This window comes from Salvelinus namaycush, chromosome 11 (assembly GCF_016432855.1).
Source record: "Salvelinus namaycush isolate Seneca chromosome 11, SaNama_1.0, whole genome shotgun sequence".
NCBI lineage: Eukaryota > Metazoa > Chordata > Actinopteri > Salmoniformes > Salmonidae > Salvelinus > Salvelinus namaycush.
Genome location: NC_052317.1, coordinates 16,868,429 through 16,889,495, shown reverse-complemented (window position 1 = coordinate 16,889,495; position 21,067 = coordinate 16,868,429). Strand labels below are relative to the sequence as shown.

Genomic DNA, 21,067 nt, shown 5'->3' with positions numbered 1-21,067 from the left:
GCAAGAAGCCTCCAGTGATGATCCATGGCACGAAGCCTCCAGTGATGATCCATGGCACGAAGCCTCCAGTGATGATCCATGGCAAGAAGCCTCCAGTGATGATCCATGGCACGAAGCCTCCAGTGATGATCCATGGCACAAAGCCTCCAGTGATGATCCATGGCACGAAGCCTCCAGTGATGATCCATGGCACGAAGCCTCCAGTGATGATCCATGGCAAGAAGCCTCCAGTGATGATCCATGGCACGAAGCCTCCAGTGAGGAGTCATGGCACGAAGCCTCCAACGAAGCCCTCCAGTCCGGAGCCTCCAGAGACGTTCTCCAGTCCGGAGCCAGTCCGAAGCCATTCCAGTCCAGTCCGAAGCCTCCAGTGAGGAGTCATGGCACGAAGCCTCCAACGAAGCCCTCCAGTCCGGAGCCTCCAGCGACGTCCTCCAGTCCGGAGCCTCCAGCGACGGACTCCAGTCCGGAGTCTCCAGCGACGGACTCCAGTCCGGAGTCTCCAGCGACGTTCTCCAGTCCGGAGCCTCCAGCGACGTTCTCCAGTTCGGAGTCTCCAGCGACGGCCTCCAGTCCGGAGCCTCCAGCTACGGCCTCCAGTCCGGAGCCTCCAGCAACGACCTCCAGTCCGGAGCCTCCAGCGACGGTCTCCAGTCCGGAGCCTCAAGCGAGGGTGCCCAGTGCGGGGCCCGCCACGAGGGTGCCCAGTCCGGGGCCCGCAACGAGGGTTCTCAGTCCGGGGCCCGCAACTAGGGTGCCCAGTCCGGGGCCCGCAACGAGGGTGCCCAGTACGGGCCCGCAACGAGGGTGCCCAGTCCGGGGCCCGCAACGAGGGTGCCCAGTCCGGGGCCCGCAACGAGGGTGCCCAGTCCGGGGCCCGCAACGAGGGTGCCCAGTCCGGGGCCCGCAACGAGGGTGCCCAGTCCGGGGCCCGCAACGAGGGTGCCCAGTCCGGGGCCCGCAACGAGGGTGCCCAGTCCGTGGCCCGCAACGAGGGTCCCCAGTCCGGGGTCGAAGAGGAGGGTCCCCGCACCAGAGGTGCCACCAAAGTGGGATGAGCCAGTGGTGGAGCGGGGTCTGTATCCCGCAACTGAGCCGCCACTGCGGATAGATGTACCCACCCAGACCCTCCCCTATAGGTTTAGGTTTTGCGGTCGGAGTCCGCACCTTTGGGGGGGGGGTTACTGTCACGCCCTGACCTTAGAGATCTTTTTTATGTCTCTATTTTGGTTTGGTCAGGGCGTGAGTTGGGGTGGGTATTCTATGTTCTATGTTGTGTAGTTCTATGTTTTGGCTGGGTAGGGTTCTCAATCAGGGACAGCTGTCTATCGTTGTCTCTGATTGAGAACCATACTTAGGCTGCCCTTTTTCCCACCTGTGTTTGTGGGAAGTTGACTTTGTTTAGGGCACATTAGCCTTTAGCTTCACGGTTTGTTTTTGTAGTGTTTATTGTTTTGGTCGGCATCATTTTGATTAAATAAAAGAAAATGTACGCTATAGACCATCTGTAAATAGCCCATCCAACTACCTCATCCCCATACTGTTATTTATTTTATTTATTTTGCTCCTTTGCACCCCAGTATCTCTACTTGCACATTCATCTTCTGCACATCTATCACTCCAGTGTTTAATTGCTATACTGTAATTATTTCGCCACTATGGCCTATTTATTGCCTTACCTCCCTTATCCTACCTCATTTGCACACACTGTACATAGACTTTTTCTATATTATTATTGACTGTATGTTTGTTTATTCCATGTGTAACTCTGTGTTGTTGTTTGTGTTGCACTGCTTGCTTTATCTTGGCCAGGTCGCTTTATCTTGGCCATCCTGGACGACAGATTAGCAATATATGCATTATAAGGTTTAATACTGTTCCACAGTTCTTTTTTAGTCTCTGCCTCTTATAAGAAACGGTCTGAGCAGATGTGTGAGCCATTGCAGTCAAAACAGGGGGTCTGTGAGAAAGCGCCTCAAGACTAAAAGAGATACATAGACACAGACCCCTGCAGGGGAGTAAATAGATAAGAGACAGGTCAGACACACCACTGTAAGCCACACAGGAATGGAAAATTACTGCTGAGCCCTTAGAAAACACTGGACTATTGTTTTCTCCTGCAAGTTTGTATAACTGTATATGCATGGGCTTGGTCTCATGAGTAGAAGGTGTTGACGTAGGCAGTTACATCACTAGGGATTGACTGCAAGTATATTAAAGAAACTTTAACCTTTTTTATTTTGCAGAACTTACTCTGAAACATACGTGCTGTGTTTCCGTTGTCAACTTCTGTCTGCAATTGCATTAATAAAGGTTTGATTGATTTACTTAAAGAAGATATTGTCTGATTGTTGATTTCACCAATAAGCCAATGAACAAGGAACCTACCCCAACACACCCCCTGCTATATTATGGATTTAGAGTTACCTGTCTAACAGAACCCAGAGGGTGTTCTTTAATGGTAGTCTCTCCAACATAGTCCAGGCATTCCTCAGGGCAGCTATCTAGGTCCCTTACTTTTTTCAATGTTTACTAACGACCTGCCACTGGCTCTGAGTAAAGCCTGTGTGTCTATGTATGCGGATGACTCAACACTATACACGTCAGCTACTCCAGTGAGTGAAATACCTGCAACACTAAACAAAGAAATGCAGTCAGATTTCCGAATGGGTGGCAAGAAATAAGTTAGTCCTAAATATTTATAAAACCCTAAACCTCAACTAAAGCTTGTAAATAAATAATGTGGAATTTGAGCAAGTGGAGGAGACTAAACTGCTTGGAGTAACCCTAGATTGTAAACTGTTATGGTCAAAACATATTGATGCAACAGTTGCTCAGATGGGGAGAGGTCTGTCCATAATTCAATATAAAAAAAAAAAAATGTATTTAACCTTTATTGAACTAGGCAAGTCAGTTAAGAACAAATTCTTATTTACAATGACGGCCTACTAGGGAACAGTGGGTTAACTGCCTTGTTCAGGGGTAGAATGAGTAATAAAGCTCTGCTCTGCCTTCTTAACAATGATATCAACAAAGCAGGTCCTACAGGCCCTAGTTTTGTTGCACCTGGACTACTGCCCAGTCGTATGGTTAGGTGCCACAACAGGGTAGCACGTCTGGCCATTAAATGTACACATAGAGCTAACATTAATAATATGCATGTCAATCTCTCATGGCTTAAAGTAGAGGAGAGACTGACTTCATCACTACTTGTATTTGTGAGAAGTATTGACATGCTGAATGCACCAAGCTGACTGTTTGAACTATTAGCACACAGCCCAGACACCCATGCATACCCCACAATACATGCCACCAGAGATCTCTTCACAGTCCCCAAGTCCAGAACAGACTATGGGAGGCGCACAGTACTACATTGAGCCATGCCTACATGAAACTCTATTCCACATCAAGTAACTCACGAAAGCAGTAAAATCAGATGGAAAAAACCCAGATAAAAATACACCTTATGGAACAGCGAGGACTGTGAAGAGTCACACACACAGGTACAAACACAAGCATACAAACACACATAACATACACAATATACACACACGTACACCTGGATTGTGTGTTGTAGTAGAGTAGAGGCTTGGAACAAACTTAATATATTGTGTAATCTGTTGGAAAATGTATTTTAATGTTTAACATTTTTAACATGAGTGGCCCAGCAAGAGCCCGGACTTGAACCATCCAACCTGACAGAGCTTGAGAGGATCTGCAGAGAAGAATGGGAGAAACTCCCAAGATACAGGTATGCCAAGCTTGTAGAGTCATACCATAGGAAAACTTGAGGCTGTACTCACTGCCAAAGGTTCTTCAACAAAGTACTGAGTAAAGTGTATAAGTATTCAGACCCTTGACTTTTGACTTTTTTCCACAGTTTCTTACGTTACAGCTATATTCTAAAATTGATATATATATGTACAGTACCAGTCAAAAGTTTGGACACACCTACTCATTTTCTTTCTTTTTCTACAATCTACATTGTAGAATAACAGTGAAGACATCAAAACTATGAAATAACACATATGGAATCATGTAGTAAGCAAAAAAAATTAACAAATAAACAAATATATTATATATTTGAGATTCTTCAAAGTAGCCACCGTTTCTTTGCTTTGATGACAGCTTTGCACACTCTTGGCATTCTCTCAACCAGCTTCACCTGAAATGCTTTTCCAACAGTCTTGAAGGAGTTGCCACATATGCTGAGCACTTGTTGGCTGCTTTTCCTTCACTCTACAGTCCAACTCATCCCAAAACATCTCAATACACTTGGAAAGTACTTGAAAATACTCATATACACTGCTTCAAATACCCCTTCATTTATTTTTGTATTTATTTAATTGTTTAGCCATGTTTCTCCCCAACTTCATGGTATCCAATTGATAGTTACAGTCTTGTCTCATTGCTGCAACTCCCGTACGGACTCTGGAGAGGTGAAGGTCGAGAGCTGTGCGTCCTACGAAACACAACCAAGCCAAACCAAGCCGCACTGGTTCTTGACACAATGCCCACTTAACCCAGAAGCCAGCCACACAAATGTGTCGGAGGAAACAGCGAGCACTGCGCCCGGCTTGCCACAGGAGGAGTCACTCGTGCACGATGGAACAAGTACATCCCTGCCGGCCAAACCCTCCCCTAACCCGGACGACGCTGGGCCAATTGTTCACCGCCCCATGGGTCTCCCGGTCGTGGCCGGCTGCGACAGAGCCTGGACTCTAACCCAGAATATCTAATGGAACGAACAGCTTGCACTGCGATGCAGTGCCTTAGACCACTGCGCCACTCGGGAGGCCCACTCCCCTTCATTAAACCTAGGTATTTGAAAATAGTATTTGAAATAAGTATTTGAAAATACTTACAGATACAATTTGGTCGACCTCTTGGTTTTCTACAAATAACCATTCAAATACTAAAATAAAAGTACTGGGCTGTTTATTTTTAAATACTTAAAAACACAGAAAAAAAGTATTTAAATAACAAATACACATGTATTTGAAGCCAGGTCTGCTTGTGATACAACCTCAAATACATCATTACATTCCATTCTGGATCTTTTTTGTTTTCTGTACATTCATATACATTTGAGAACAACCTGAGAAACGTGTTTTAATTCTTTTTTTTAAAGTGCAATCCTCTGGGGATCCAATGCACATTTGTATGTATACCTTTTTTTGAATAAAATACAATACAATTAACTTAAATGCAATATTGAAGTTCAATGAAAGTGCAGACAGATGTAATTGGTTGCCAGAGTTAGAGTGTGAGAATCGGTGGCATGCACTATGCGGTATAGTACCTGTCTCTGGATCACACTGGTGTTCACAGGGGTCCAGAATGCGACGGCCACACAGCTCATTGATCCAAGGCCCGCTGGCATTCTGCTGGTAGTATAGCAACACCCGGGCCGGGTTCAGCCAGTCAGACGCATCCAGTTGACTGCCCTGCAGCAAAATGAACTTGGACCCTAAGAAAAAGGGAAAGGGTTGTTGGTTGTTGGAAAACACACAGTTTAGGCACCTACCTGATCAATTAAAGGTTCAGTACTGTACATCAGCAGTTCTATCAACCTTTCTATTTAACAGTTTGTGATTAGAGACTTATCACAAGGCACAAAAAATAATACATTTCCCCGGATGAAAAACAGCAATGAAATGGATAGGACACAATGTTCCGGCAACTCATTTCATATTTATGAAGGTGCATTGCATACACAGTTGTGGCATAAATATAGATTTCTCCTAGGCAAAAACCTAGATTGTTATCACCTTAACCACAACATTACATTAAGTCTGATAAGATTGTGTAGACATTTATGGACACGTTCTAAATCGATCTGAGTTCCTGCGATTCAAAAGGCAAATTCACAATCCTTCATCTCTTTTCAGCGTTGCCTCCCCTGGATGCCTCCTGGAATGATAATAACACCCGGAGTATCCGTGGAATACAGTTGTGGTTAGGAATCAAATCAAACCGGAATGATGGATGAGTAAGGCAAGTCACACCCCATAATATATCTGGACTGCCAGCTCCCATGATGGCTGAAAAATGCCAATGAGCCAAGAGTGAGTACTTGGCCTGCAGTGCTTTTCTGCAGGTGCTAGCTACCCTGAAATTCATTAGCGAGCCAGCCCAAGCACACAGAAAGCGGAGAGAGAGTGATGATACAGTGGGTGGTCACGACGACCTGGCCTGATTGTGCTTTGATGCTTTGAGGGCACATCTGTTGTGGTCTCACATGGGAGGAGAGAGGGGAGAGGGGAGGAATCAGCCTAGTGACATTTTCCCATTTCCCTTTGTCTGGGAGTGGGGTAGCAGAGAGGCATACAGTTATACTCCTGTGGTTTTCAGGAGGGCAGGCGATCGCCGCTTACCGTCTGCGATGAGGTGCTCGGGCACATGGAGGACGACCCGGACGTTGAGGCCACAGGAGAGGTGTGAGGAGTACACCAGGCCGATCACACAGCTGACAACGCTGATCAAAGTCAGGGTGGTCTTATTGATGGGGCTTCGTGGGGAACCTGCTGGAAAAAAGAAGGACAACAAAGGGGAAGCATGTGATGATGAAACCACACTGTGGTTATTTCCCAAATGGCACCTTATTCCCTTTATAGTGCACTACTTTTGACCAGGGCTCATGCACTATAAAGGGAATATGGTGCCATTTGGGAAGCATCCCTTTACTCCCTTCAGGACCTACACCAAGGGAGTCGCTTACAAACAAGTCATCACTGGGCTTTCTGCCCATGAAAGGGACCTCTGTATCAAACCGGTGGCCTTTGGGAGATTTGGCTAGTCAAGTCTACCTGGTGGGGCGATAAAAGTGTTCCTTTGAAGGGTGCTATTGCCATATGTGCTGAAGGAAAAAAAGAAAATAGCCCAAATAAGAGCAGTTCAGAGGTTGCTTTGCCTCTTTCTTCTCCTTTCCTGCCATCCAGTTTGGTGCAGCCCCAGCAGAGTTCATTACTTATAGCATGCCTGCTAACATACTGTAAATACAGATATATATATATATTTTTCTTTTACAAAAAAATATGGGGGATTGGAAATGGAGACAATTACATTAATAGATACCATAATCTATCTGCAATTTAAAGCTGATCTACCCCCCCCCCCCCCACAAAAAAAAGTTTCCTACCTTACAGCACATACACACCAACAACAATCTGACCTGTATTATAGGAAGCCAATAACAGCCTTCAACTTTGTTAGAAGTGATTCTTAATCCCTATCCAATGTTTGTCGATTACTGTCCCTCTTAGCATTCTTAAAATAACTCAGGCAGAACTTCTTAATTCAAAATATAGCTTAAGTTAATCCTTAAAAACAAAGGATTGCAGAGTAATACCGAGACCTAACTTGTAAAACAAATTCACCCACATATAGGGAACTTATTACTGAGTGCATTTATGCTAATAAGGGAACATAATCTTATATTTCAAATTCCGTTCTTTGCAATGTGACACAAAGCCACGAACTTCATTCATTACGTTTTTTTTTAACAAAAAGAGAATGAAAAATGAATCCCATCATTATGACACTCTCTCTCTGCACATCTTTTTATTATTTTTTTACATCTACAGATGGTATTGCATTTCAGTAACATGATTTCAGGTATCCAGATAAAAATGTAAAAAATCAAGTAATGTCTCAAGTCAACATTTATTTTGATTAGCTTCACGGTTTGTGTAGAAATGCACATTCTAGTCTTAACTGTTTTACTAATTAAACGTGTTGGTTATTTTGTTTATGAAACCTGTGCAGATAACAAAATCTTAATTGGTTGGAGGTGGTGTTGAGGATGTTGAGGCAGGCATGCCATATCTGGTCGTTCAGATGCTTTTATTTTGGCAACTCAGTGTTAGGGGCATTCGGTTCCTCACATCCCCCACATCATTACTGTACATCACAGCGCCAAGGACATATAGCATGCTCACAAACATACTGTTGGTCCCATGCACTTTCACGGTCACACAACAACAATACAAGCCAATCGCTTCCTTTATTTCAAACATTACAATGCTAAAAACATTATTGTCTCAAGTTAGGCAGATATCAAAATCGTACACATACTCAAAAGGGTTAGAACAAAGCACATTGTTAACATCAACCATGATCACTAGCAAAGAGAGAATGTTTGAATAAATGTGTATGTGTTTGAACTCAAGCATTGTAAACACATACATTTGTTGTCCATTCATCTACTCTAAGATATGTATTTTTTATTGCCATCATGCGAGTATGAAATCAGATGATGTCTGTACAGTATAATATTCCTTCCTTACCCCCTGAGCCCCACGCGCTGTTGGCGTTACCATTTCTCATACCTCGGCTGCGGCGCCTGCTGCGATTGGGGTCAGTGTAAAAGGTCAGCTGAGGTTCGCTGTCGGCCTCCGTGCCTGAGTCCCCGTCCGGGTTTAAGAAGGTTGAACCCGCTATAGAATTCACAAAAAAAAGCTCTCATCACAATAACGATGTGATGTGTCCTTTGTTTGGATGAAATGCGTGGAATAAATTGGATGTCAATTGACAAATTCTGCAAATGACTAAGGAATTTATACAGCAAGTTTTTTTTCTACAATCACTTTGCATTGCCATCACCATACTAATAGCCATATGTAATCGTTACAGTAATATGGCAAGTAGAAAGGGAGAGCTATATACCCCTGCATAGCAGTCCCATGGGAATTACATACTGACTGTTCTCAATTATAAAAGGATCATGTTGACACTTTAAGTGTTAATCGAAAAGAAACATCAACAAATGCATAATTCATTATAAAAGATGTAGATTAGATTATTTACATTGCCTGAAGGTTAAAAATGTGTAGCTGTATCAACATATTGATAGTGAAACTGAAAACTTGAGGCGTCTGTACTAACATCCACATTCCTGTACCACTAAATGTGACCTTTAATGAATGTTACTAATAACATTAAGGGGGCTGATTGGAGTTGTGTGTTACACAACATATTGTACTGCTTGCCTTGGATCAGTGTTAGCCATACGGTACATGCAAAACATTATGGCATGTTTTGGAGTCTGTTAAAGTTTTAACAGCAGATTGTTGTTACATTTTCATATTTTGATCATGCTATGGTACGAATGGAAAATAATAACTGGAACAGTGGGCTAATCTTCAGCTTTTATAAAACATGTATCTTTTCAGTATATTCTATACAAGACATACAGTTATACCCTCTCTCAGGAAGTAATGAATACATGGATTAATGAGGTGGAAAGTATGAAAGTCACATAACAACAACATACATCCAATGGTATTCTGTCACAATTCATTAAACCAACATGACTCTGGCTAAGTCCCAAACGCACCCTATTCTTAGACAGGCCGATTCAGACTTACGAAATGTATGCCTTCCCTACTCACTTCTCAGTAGTTGATATTTAGACTTACCTTATGGAGGCACTTAACGAGATTTGAGGGCGTGGTTCCCTTGTGTGCACTGAATAAATTAAATTCAACACCAAAAACACACCCACTGGGTGGGCTACTAATTTGATCAGGGAGTTTTTGTTAAATTTGTTTCTGTTAATCTTTTTGGAAGAAATCCCTTTAAATATGGTGTACCTTTAATTTGAATTTGATCTTGAATGTAGACTATGCGTTCAGAATATATGTCACGCCCTGGCCATAGAGAGGCTTTATTCTCTATTTTGGTTAGGCCAGGGTGTGACTAGGGTGGGCATTCTAGTTTCTTTATTTCTATGTTTTGTATTTCTATGTTTTGGCCGGATATGGTTCTCAATCAGGGACAGCTGTCTATTGTTGTCTCTGATTGGGAATCATACTTAAGCAGCCTTTTTTTCTTTGGTGTTTGTGGGTAGTTATCTTTGTTAGTGGCACTATAGCCCTAGTAAGCTTCACGGTCGTTTCTTTGTTTCTTGTTTTGTTGGAGACATTTTAAATAAAAGGAAAATGTACGCTCCAACGACGGCCGTGACAATATATAAAGATAGCAATGAAAACATATGCATATTCGTCGTCTCCATTTTAGAACCCATGGGTAGATTTAAAAACACTGATTTTACACATTATTATTAATGTTTGGGAATAATCATGAATCCTATTTCATGGAAAAATACAGCCTTTACGCACGACAAACCAAAAAAAGTGGTTTGACAATGGAAGTAGCATAGCCTACAATATAATTATAATACCCTAATTTCCCGCAATGATCATGGAACTGTGTGATAGCAAGTTTCCAGTCCTGCACCGTGCATCAAGTTCAAAGTAATAATTTGAGCACCATAAATGAGCTCCATAATGATTTAATTAGCCTACATGCCCCAATGTATTTTTTATTACAATTTGTATTTGGCCTTCATTAAATAGCATCCACTATTACTTGACCATCAGCCACAACCACAAGGACGTGACAGCGTTTATAGAGGAAATAAATAAAGGTAGGCTAAATCAAACAATGTAATAGAACAAACACTAAATTGGCAGTTAAATATACGGGATTATTACCTGCGCTACAGGTAGTGGCTAATAATATTTAACATAGGCTATTGCCTACAAATTGAAGGAAAAGGGGAAAGTTGTGGAATATGAATAAAACATTCTAAAATATATTGTCATTTAGCCTATATTTACAATCCCCTTATCCAAACAGATTACTCATTTAACTAGCTCTTATCAATAGCTCTTGTCATATACAGTGCATGGAGAATGGTGTTGTTTCAATCGCAAAACAGAAAGTAGTCCTAGATGCTATTTCCACTTGGAACAGGCAGGTTCGCTAGACCTTACTCATGGTTTCCTCACGGGTAAAGGTGTTGGAATTATTTAAGGAATTAAGTCAAGGCCATAATACGGTGTATCTATAGACACACCTCTGCCACATCTCCATATCTTTAATTTAACCAAACATGTCAATAGTGGGTGATTGCAGCCCACAATTCAGGGCATTCCTGCATTCCTGCATGTGGGCATCCCATTGGTTCCTGCGTGAATGCCCCCCCCTCGAGCATGCCATCTTCATGCTTGTCTGACACTTTAGATTTTCTGGATTTTCCCAGATTGTCTATGCAATTAAAATGTGGGTCAAAAGGGAAAGACAAGTATTATCTGAGTTCTCCAGGGGTCGAATGACACTGTCTACCGGTGTCCTAGCTAGCTAGCTACCGGTGTCGTCCCCGCTTCCTGCCTGCTGTGTACAGCAGTCCTCCTAGCTAACTAGCACACAGTGTCATTCGCTTCTGCCTGCCGAACACCTGCCCTCACCATCGTTAACAGAACTGCGGGAAAGCAATGCCGACAGCTATCGTTGTTGCTTGTCGCCCTTACCTCTTCTTCTTCTGTGGGGTTTATCGGCAGTTAGCATCCAACTTTATGGTGCAATACCGGCACCTACTGTACTGGAACGCCCCCGTGTCCCACCTGTGTACCAGAGTCATCGCTTAAAAATGGACCAATAGAAGTATAAAGAGGGGTTCTTGCAGATGCAGGAATGCCCACATGCAGGAACACCCCTAATTGCGAGCGGCAATTGCACCCTTCTCAAACGCTCACCTTGCTGGCACTTGCATTTCTTCCATGCTTAAGTTGAAGGTCAAAATGCGCGTATGAGAAAAGTGCATAAAAATGTAATAAAGTTCAATTACGTGCGTATCTCTGATCTGAATTTTACCCATAGTGCAGTACTTTTACGTTTATCCTACCCAGCACAGCACAGGACAAATGCTTTCATTATGCTGCATCAGGAAGAGAGATGCATGATAAGACTGGGCCATGGAATATGTATCCTCAGTCGGGGGATAATACAGTTTGTGTCAGTCCATATTATGACTTTACATCCACTATCCATTACAGAGATGGAAGATGGTGCTGTTCTGGTACAACGCAAGGGAGAATAAAGTAATACATGTTCATAATCATTATCTCATTGAAGCCATTAGATTGAGGCTTTGGCATTGTGAAAATAGCATATCTAAAAGGGTATTGTTTTGAGTAGGCTATATAGACTACATTGGGAATCCATGTGACGCAAATGACTGTTTTGGTAGAAGCATTAACATTGAAACCTATAATTTAAAAAGGATGTGTTATAGCTCCTCTCACAAGTTTTAGTGGTCTTGCTATTACAAAGTAAGCAGACAAATCCATCAAAGCTTAAAGCTATGCTGGCTCAGCTGGAAATCCTAGCACCACTAACTTCATTTTGAATTGCTCATTGACAATAGCATAAAAAATCCAAACCAAGACATTGCCTTTAATTAAACCACAAAGGTTCTCCAAAACAAAGGGTGAATAAAAATGTCTCTGGCAAGCATAAACATCTGACAAAGTGGAAGCTCTGTCTTGAAAAGTACTGTAAAGAACAAGGTGTTTCATGTACAAGATGGCATTACTAAGGCACTGTTTCAGCAGAATGACATTGACTTGATAACAATATTCACAGGGAGCATTTAAACTACAAAAACAATAGTGATTCCATTGATGAACTATTTTACAAACATTTATAGCACATAACAATTCCTAACAACAAATAAAAACTATTCTCAGGGACTGAGTTACATTTTGATGTAATCAAGGACAAAAAATATAATTGTGAAAGGAGGTGAAACAAATTTCCAAATGACAGTCAGAGGATACAATTAGTGTTTCTCTAGGTGACAAAGAAGAAATAAAGCAGCTTCCAAGGAATTAACAACAAATCGAATGCAGCAGTTTGAAAAGAATCTGTTAGTCTCAACAATTAGGCACGGGGTAAAAGGTGCAAAGCTCTATGGCAACGAATAAAGACGGACTCTTTTAAACATTCAACACATGATGTTGCTTAGCACTAAGCATGCACTGCAGGTACAAATACCTCTTACAATACAGTTATTTTGCTCGGAGCTTTCGGGGTCCGGATCTCAATAAATATAGAGGACTTTTGGCAGCAGCGACAATGACACTGGAATGACAATCACTGGGGAGAGGTGCAAAAACCCAAATGAGTACTACCAATAGAAATCTAACAAAAGGCTTGTAACCACAACTGTGGAGAGAAGAACACTCCTCAGAAACGTGTAAAAAGATCAGGTGATTACATGAGAAGTACTGCTGGGACACAGATGAGAATCTTTAACATTTTGAACAGTGTTAACATCCAACAACTATTATGACTTTTGACTCCAAATTCAGAGAAAGCTTCATCTTTGGGCTTGTTATTCCAAATATTATGTGGAATAATTGTATGGCAGGATCCCTAACGTACTGTATACTACAATTAAAATGGTAGAGTTGCTTTGAGACTATCACTTCAATTTCCCGGTATGAATAACAAGTTCAGTATAACAAGACTCCTTGAAGCAGACAACAAACACCAAACAGACAACAGCTGTGACAAAGACAGCTACCCCAACCTCACTGTTTGGCTTGCCATACACGTTGAGCAGCACATTTGAGGGAGGCATTAACATTTGATGCGTAAAAGCTTCCCCCCCAATACTAAACGCTGTTAAATGTCCACTGAGAATAGCATAAAGACCTTACATATGCATGTGCATATTTTATCACTCGGATTCCAAAACAAAAACAATAGATGTCCAAACAAAAACAATAGATGAAGCAATATAACCTCAGGCTTAGTCTTTCCAATTCCGATTTACTGGACTGTGTACACGTTGTACATAGAACCACCAAGGGGTTTGTTGTGGAGAGAAAAAGTTGTCACATAAAGGATCAGATAAAGAGCAGATAAAATGATAACGCATTTAGAGTTGTCCTCCATTGTTCTTTGTCCTCTGGTGTTCCAAATAAACAAATTCAACTAAATGAATAAGATAAATATGCAAATGGTGTATGTTTAATTCTGAAGGCGGCAATCTCATTGAGAGCGGGCTGTAGGGCTGTGAGATTGCTTTCAGAGAGCAGAAAACCAAAGGCTTCTCATAACTCTGAGAGACAGATAGGCTGGGGGAAGCCAAGAGCCAAATGGAGCATTTTGCGGACATGGTATGCTTTTATTTTGCCATTGAATTAGCAAACAGATTGGATCTTTAGCATTTTCTGTCCTGAAAGTGATCAGCTAATTGACTTCTGTTTTGCCCAACAGGCTTTCCAGAATACCAAGTGAATATGGCATTAGTGTGCTGTGTTACGTACACTGTTCTCTCTGTTCTCAAAGTCTATTATTGATAAAAGTTACTCATTTTTATTTTTTTTCTTCCTTAGCGAGCTTTGATTTATGTTCTCATTATGAAGCAAAAAGACATAGCAGGTGCATATCCACAATACAGGTTTTCAACAAATATCAGACAGAAAAGGGAACATTCTCCTACGCTCTCTGAGAAAGTCACAAAGTACATGAGCACAGGAATGCAAATAAATATTTTCAACCAAAACAACAGTAGGGGAGAGTGTGGCATGTTGAGCCATTTCTTACATTCAGCACCACTACGTCAAAGGAAATATAGTATTCTATCTAACAAGATATATACATATGCAGTACCAGTCAAAAGTTTGGACACACCTACTCATTCAAGGTATTTTCTTTATTTTTCCAAATTTCTACATTGTAGAATAAAAGTGAAGACATCAAAACTATGAAACAACACATGGAGTCATGTAGTAACCAAAAAAGTGTTAAACAAATCAAAATATATTTTACATTTTAGATTCTTCAAAGTAGCCACCCTTTGCCTTGACAGCTTTCCACACTCTTGGCATTCTCTCAACAAGCTTCACCTGGAATGCTTTTCCAACAGTCTTGAAGGAGTTACCACATATGCTGAGCACTTGTTGGCTGCTTTTCCTTCACTATGCAGTCCAATTCATCCCAAACCATCTGAATTGGGTTGAGGTTGGGTGATTGTGGAGGCCAGGTCATCTGATGCAGCACTCTATCACTCTCCTTCTTGGTCAAAAAGCCCTTACACAGCCTGGAGGTGTGTTGGGTCATTGTCCTGTTGAAAAACAAATGATAGTCCCACTAAGCACAAACACGATGGGATGGCGTATCGCTGCAGAATGCTGTGGTAGCCATGCTGGTTAAGTGTGCCTTGAATTCTAAATAAATCACAGACAGTGTCACCAGCAAAGCACCCCCACACCATCACACCTCCTTCTCCATGCTTCACGGTGGGAACCACACATGTAGAGATAATCTGTTCACCTACTTTGCATCTCACAAAGACACGGCGGTTGGAACCAAAAATCTCAAATTTGGACTCATCACACCAAAGGACAGATCATTGCTCGTGTTTCTTGATCCAAGAAAGTCTCTTCGTGTTATTGTTGTCTTTTAGTAGTGGTTTCTTTGCAGCATTTCGACCATGAAGGTCTGATTCAAGCAGTCTCCTCTGAACAGCAGTCTGTTACTTTAACTCTGTGAAGCATTTATCTGGGCTGCAATTTGAAGTGCAGTATACTCTAATGAACTTATCCTCTGCAGCAGAGGTAACTCTGGGTCTTCCTTTCCTGTGGCGGTCCTCATGAGAACCAGTTTCATCATAGTGCTTAATGGTTTTCGTGACTGCACTTGAAGAAACTTCATGTCTTAAAGTAACGATGAACTGTCATTTCTCTTTGTTTATTTGAGCTGTTCTTGCCATAATATGGACCTGGTCTTTTACCAAATAGGGCTATCTTCTGTATACCACCCCTACCTTATCACAACACAACTGATTGGCTCAAACGCATTAAGAAGGAAAGAAATTCCACAAATGAACTTATAGCAAGGCACACCTGTTAATTGAAATGCATCCCAGGTGACTACCTCATGAAGCTGGTTTAGAGAATGCCAAGAGTGTGCAAAGCTGTCATTAAGTCAAAGGGTGGCTACTTTGAAGAATCTAAAATATATTTTGATTTGTTGAACACTTTTGTCATTACTACATGATTCCATATGTGTTATGTTATAGTTTTCATGCATTCACTATTTTTCTACAATTTAGAAAATAGTAAAAATAAAGAAAAACCCTTGAATGAGTAGGTGTGTCCAAACATTTGACTGGTACTGTATATCAGGATGTTGTGTTTCCCTGGAAATAATCTAAATGCAATTTTTTTGCAAATTAAATACATAAATATCTATTTTACATAAGTTTTCACACCCCTGAGTCAATACTTTGTAGAAGCACCTTTGTCAGTGATTATAGCTGTGAGTCTTTCTGGGTAAGTCTCTAAGAGCTTTCCACACCTGGATTGTGCAACATCTGCTTGACTGAGGGACCTTACAGATAATTGTATGTGTGGGGTACAGAGATGAGGTAGTCATTAAAAAATCATGTTAACATTATTTTTGCACACAGCGTGAGTCCATGCAACTTATTATATGACTTGTTAAGCAAATTTGTACTTCTAAACTTATTTAAGCTTGCCATAACAAAGGGGTTGAATACTTATTAATTCCAGAAATTTTCAGATTTACATTTTCAATTCATTTGTAGAAATTTCGAAAAACATAAGTCCACTTAGACATTATGGGGCATTGTGTATCATCCAGTGACCCCAAAAATCTAAATTTAATCAATTTTTAATTCAGTCTGTAACACAAGAAAAAAATGGAAAGAGTTAAGGGGTGTGAATACTTTGTGAAAGAACTGTATATGCATAAAACTGACCAGATGTAATCATCATTTGTATGGGGTATATTGATTTGACCATTGGCTTAACTTGCCCCTGGCCAAAAGGCACAATTGACCCCAAAGCAACCATTTTCACTATATTAGCCCACAGCTACAGTACAAGGACACACTTTCATGCTAGGTTTAGGACCTCATGTTGTAGCTTATAGAGACCCCAACTGATCTATAAAACAGTCTGTAAAATATCTACTTTGGTTTAGATACACAATAAATCTTTTTTTTGTTTTTTGGACCTAACTTGCTTACCACTTTTATCATATATTTTCTTGCTTCACAGAATCCATGAAATGATGACCTCTTCCTAAATATTTGGTCACATGATTCATTTTGTGTATGGCTTCCTAGAAACGATGTGGCTCAACTAACCCTTTGGCACGACTCTAACACCACTCTTCTCTATCTGAAACCAGAGTCATGTTTGTTTCTCACAATTCTCATCAAAATGAGATGGAAATGGTGGTTGACACAAATTAATCTTTCATAACTGTAAAATTACTTTACACAACAGCTCTATAGTTCCCTAGCTACCACTACATGCTGAATGAGCTGGTTAGCGTGACATTGCTATTTGAATCCTCTATTCTATAACATCCTACTCACTAGAATTGCTTTTCTAACCAGAAAATAAACCATCCACACTAGTCAGTCATGGAGCAAAGTGGATTATGATCAGGGTCAACTGAACAAACTGGTGTCTCATTTCAGAATGACATGCCCTCTTTTTCAATACTCTCTTTTCAAGATCTCTTAAAGGGATGCTTCGGGATTTTGGCAGAGGCCCTTTATCTATGTTCTCCAGAATCAGATGATCGCATGGATACTATTTGGACACAGAGACATAGAAATGGTATCCATGAGTTCATCTGACTCTGGGGAAGTAGATAAAGGACCTCAATGCCAAAATTCCGAAGTATCCCTTTAAGAACAAAACACACAGTGCCTACGAATAGTTAAAGGCAGTGGGTAGCCATCGTATTGCCTCTGAACAAAATATTGCCTGTCTGTCACGTCCTGACCTTAGTTCCTTTTTTATGTCTCTATTTTAGTTTGGTCAGGGCGTGAGTTGGGGTGGGCAGTCTATGTTCTTTTTCTATGTTGTTGTATTTCTATGTGTTTGGCCTGGTGTGGTTCCCAATCAGAGGCAGCTGTCTATCGTTGTCTCTGATTGGGAGCCATACTTAGGTAGCCTGTTTTCCTACTATGATTTGTGGGTAGTTGTTTTCTGTCTTTGTATTAGTTACCAGACGGAACTGTTTTGGTTGTTCTTTGTTTGTTTATTTTGTATTTTAGTGTTCAGTGCATTTTAAATAAATGACGAACACTTACCACGCTGCACATTGGTCCGATCCTTCCTACTCCTCCTCAGACGAAGAGGAGATCCGTGACACTGTCATTGCTCTGTTCATTTCTGGACAAATGTACATTATCGGCACTGTTCGTCGACAACCAGCAGGTGATCACGAACATGTTTCGGCCACATTTCTAGTCATAGGTCGGCATGGTGTGTTTTGTCCTTTACTGGCAGAGAACCCACAATGGTCAGAATGGGAGTGGATATGGATCGATGAATGACTCACCTCGGGTTTTGCTGGACAGACGTTGTTTGCGTTGACTGGTGGAGGTGTTGTGGGGGAGGAGAGTGTTCTGCTGCAGGTGATTGCTGTCAATGGGGCTGGTGGCTATGATATTGTCCTTGTATTTGTTCATTAGGGACAACTTTGTATTGTCACTCCCTGAAGATGACAGAACAATCATAATTAGGGAGAGAAACGAGACAGATGTAGCATAAACCCAATAATACAGGATTAAAACTTGAAAAAGTAGCATGTCATTCTGAGGGGACAATAGCTTTAAAATAATGAGAATCAGCACTACACAGTAAAGTATATCCTTATAGGGCTACATACTTTATCCCCTCTTCTTGTTTTTCCTACAGACTGTGGCGTTCACACAGAATAGCTACAGCCAAAACAAGTCCGTTTATAATGCATCATTTCCTGTCACAACTAGAGAACATTTCATTGGCTGGTGGGCTGGTATTTCTTCTGACCACAACCAACAATATTGGGAGAGGCTTTTATTGAGGTAGTTTATTGCCTTATCTAAATTAGTTTAGCACTTAATGTAAAATGCATGAAATTATTCCACTTCAAAATCCTCCTGGGAGTTTTATTTAGACTTTGAAACAAGATGCAATCTCAAAACCAATCAGCACAATCTAGAATGTCATATTTCTTACATTTGGAAAAGTATGTCTTATGCTAATTGAAATTCTGTGGGTATTTCAAATCATTGCTGTTCCATATATTTCTCAGGGGGTGTTTTTAATTCTAAGGTCCACTGATTACAAATGAGGATATTTCCAAAGCAAATGACTGTGAATGAATGAGTGCATTCAAAATAGCCAATAAGCCAAAAATGTGTATGATATTTGAGTTAGACAATATTGAATGCTTCTGAATAATTTATCTCTGATGCATTGTTTGTATTGTATTCCCTCCTATTGTAGGTAGATAGTCAAATCATACCGTAGCAAGTGTGATAAAGATAAATAGAAGCAAAATAGAAAGGACTTTGTATTTCTAGCAGGGTCAGATGGATGATTTAGTGGTTTAGCAAAACACACATGCTCAGACCATAGCCAGAGTCGTTATACGACTAGCACTTTGGTCGTATGTAATATCATTACACTATTACTGTAGCAGTTGCATGAGAGAATTATATAAATCCTACAGTGCCAAAAAAATGTCTTTGTGTTGGACCAAATGACTCAATACTTTCGATATCCTTGAAGTTTGAAGATTAATTTCACTTCACGTGCACACATAAAGGTAACTACCAAAATAAAGGAAACACTTGAGTAAATGAGGGATACAAAAGGGCTTTTCACACTGAATTGTTCCTCACCCCAGGCTAAGACTGGGCCTGGGCTAGCTACAGTGGCTTGCAAAGTATTCACCCCCTTGGCATTTTTCCAATTTTGTTGCCTTACAACCTGGAATTTAAACATTTTGTGGGTTGGTATCATTTGATTTATACAACATGCATACCACTTTGAAGATACAAAATACTTTTTTATTGTGAAACAAACAAGAAATAAGACAAAATAATTGAAAACTTGTGTGCATAACTATTCACCCCCCCAAAGTCAATACTTTGTTGAGCCACCATTTGCAGCAATTACAGCTGCAAGTCTCTTGGGGTATGTCTCTATAAGCTTGGCACATCTAGCCACTGGGATGTTTGCCCATTCTTCAAGGCCAAACTGCTCTAGCTCCTTCAAGTTGGATGGGTTCCGCTGGTGTACAGCAATCTTTAAGTCATACCACAGATTCTCAATTGGATTGAGGTCTGGGCTTTGACTAGGGCTAGGCCATTCCAAGACATTTAAATGTTTCCCCTTAAACCACTCAAGTGTTGCTTTAGCAGTATGCTTAGGGTCATTGTCCTGCTGGAAGGTAAACCTCGATCCCAGTCTCAAATATCTGGAAGACTTAAACAGGTTTCCCTCAAGAATTTCCTTGTATTTAGTGCCATCCATCATTCCTTTAATTCTGACCAGTTTCCCTGTCCTGCCGATGAAAAACATCAGGATTTTCTTTATTTTGTAGAATTTTTTGAAACAAGTAATTTTTTTATTTTCACTTCACCAATTTGGACTATTTTGTGTATGTCCATTACATGATATCCAAATAAAAATCCAGTTAAATTAGAGGTTGTAATGCAACAAAATAGGAAAAACGCCAATGGGGATGAATATTTTTGCCAGGCACTGTAATCTCATATTCACACAAGCATTTGTTAACACTGGGCTAAGCTTTAGCCCTGGGCTAAGGAGTCACAATTTTATCCCAGGGCTAACGAACAAACAACACACAACCAATGTTACATTCTATAGGCTGGTTTACAGTTGGTCTATCGACATGTCTGTATACAGTTGTCACAGTGACATCATAAACATTCTATTGTCGTCCAACATCAAACTTGTTGTTGTTATGAAAAAGTATAAACACAAAAATGACAGGCTGCATGACATCAGCAGCCTAGTGGTACAAAATAGAATAACTTCTGTATTTTAACACGAATAAACCCATTAGATTAAAAATGAATTTTGTATATGTCCAGGTAGCAGTTGTAAATGAGAACTTGTTCTCAACTGGCCTACCTGGTTAAATAAAGGTGAAATATAAACATTTAAAATAAATGTCAATCCAGCAAACCAGGCAACTAAAAGCAACTTTGTTAACAACGTTTTGGTTAGTTTGGTTTGGTTAGTTAGCTAGATGGCTAGCCAGTTCAAATAATGACCATATCATTGCTGAAAACGTCTTAACTTTAGCTAATGTTTATTCATTATTACAGGAAAATAAAATTACAACAAGATCATTATTTAAAAGTTCATGGCGAGCTAATTAGATAAAATAGCTTACGGTTGTGTGACGGGAGAATTATTGAACTTTCGCA

The 21,067-nt window shown here is 40.8% G+C and overlaps 1 protein-coding gene across 1 annotated transcript in view; it reads right to left on the bottom strand.

Moving 5' to 3' along the window:
• Positions 1-21,067, bottom strand: part of LOC120056310 (astrotactin-1-like) — a 247,741-nt gene that overhangs the window by 163,655 nt on the left and 63,019 nt on the right. Inside the window, exons 4-7 of the mRNA XM_039004549.1 lie at positions 18,181-18,332; positions 8,331-8,438; positions 6,378-6,527; positions 5,303-5,470 (exon numbers count right to left, since the gene is read on the bottom strand). Coding sequence (XP_038860477.1) covers positions 5,303-5,470; positions 6,378-6,527; positions 8,331-8,438; positions 18,181-18,332 — 578 coding nt within the window. The remainder of the gene's footprint in view (positions 1-5,302; positions 5,471-6,377; positions 6,528-8,330; positions 8,439-18,180; positions 18,333-21,067) is intronic.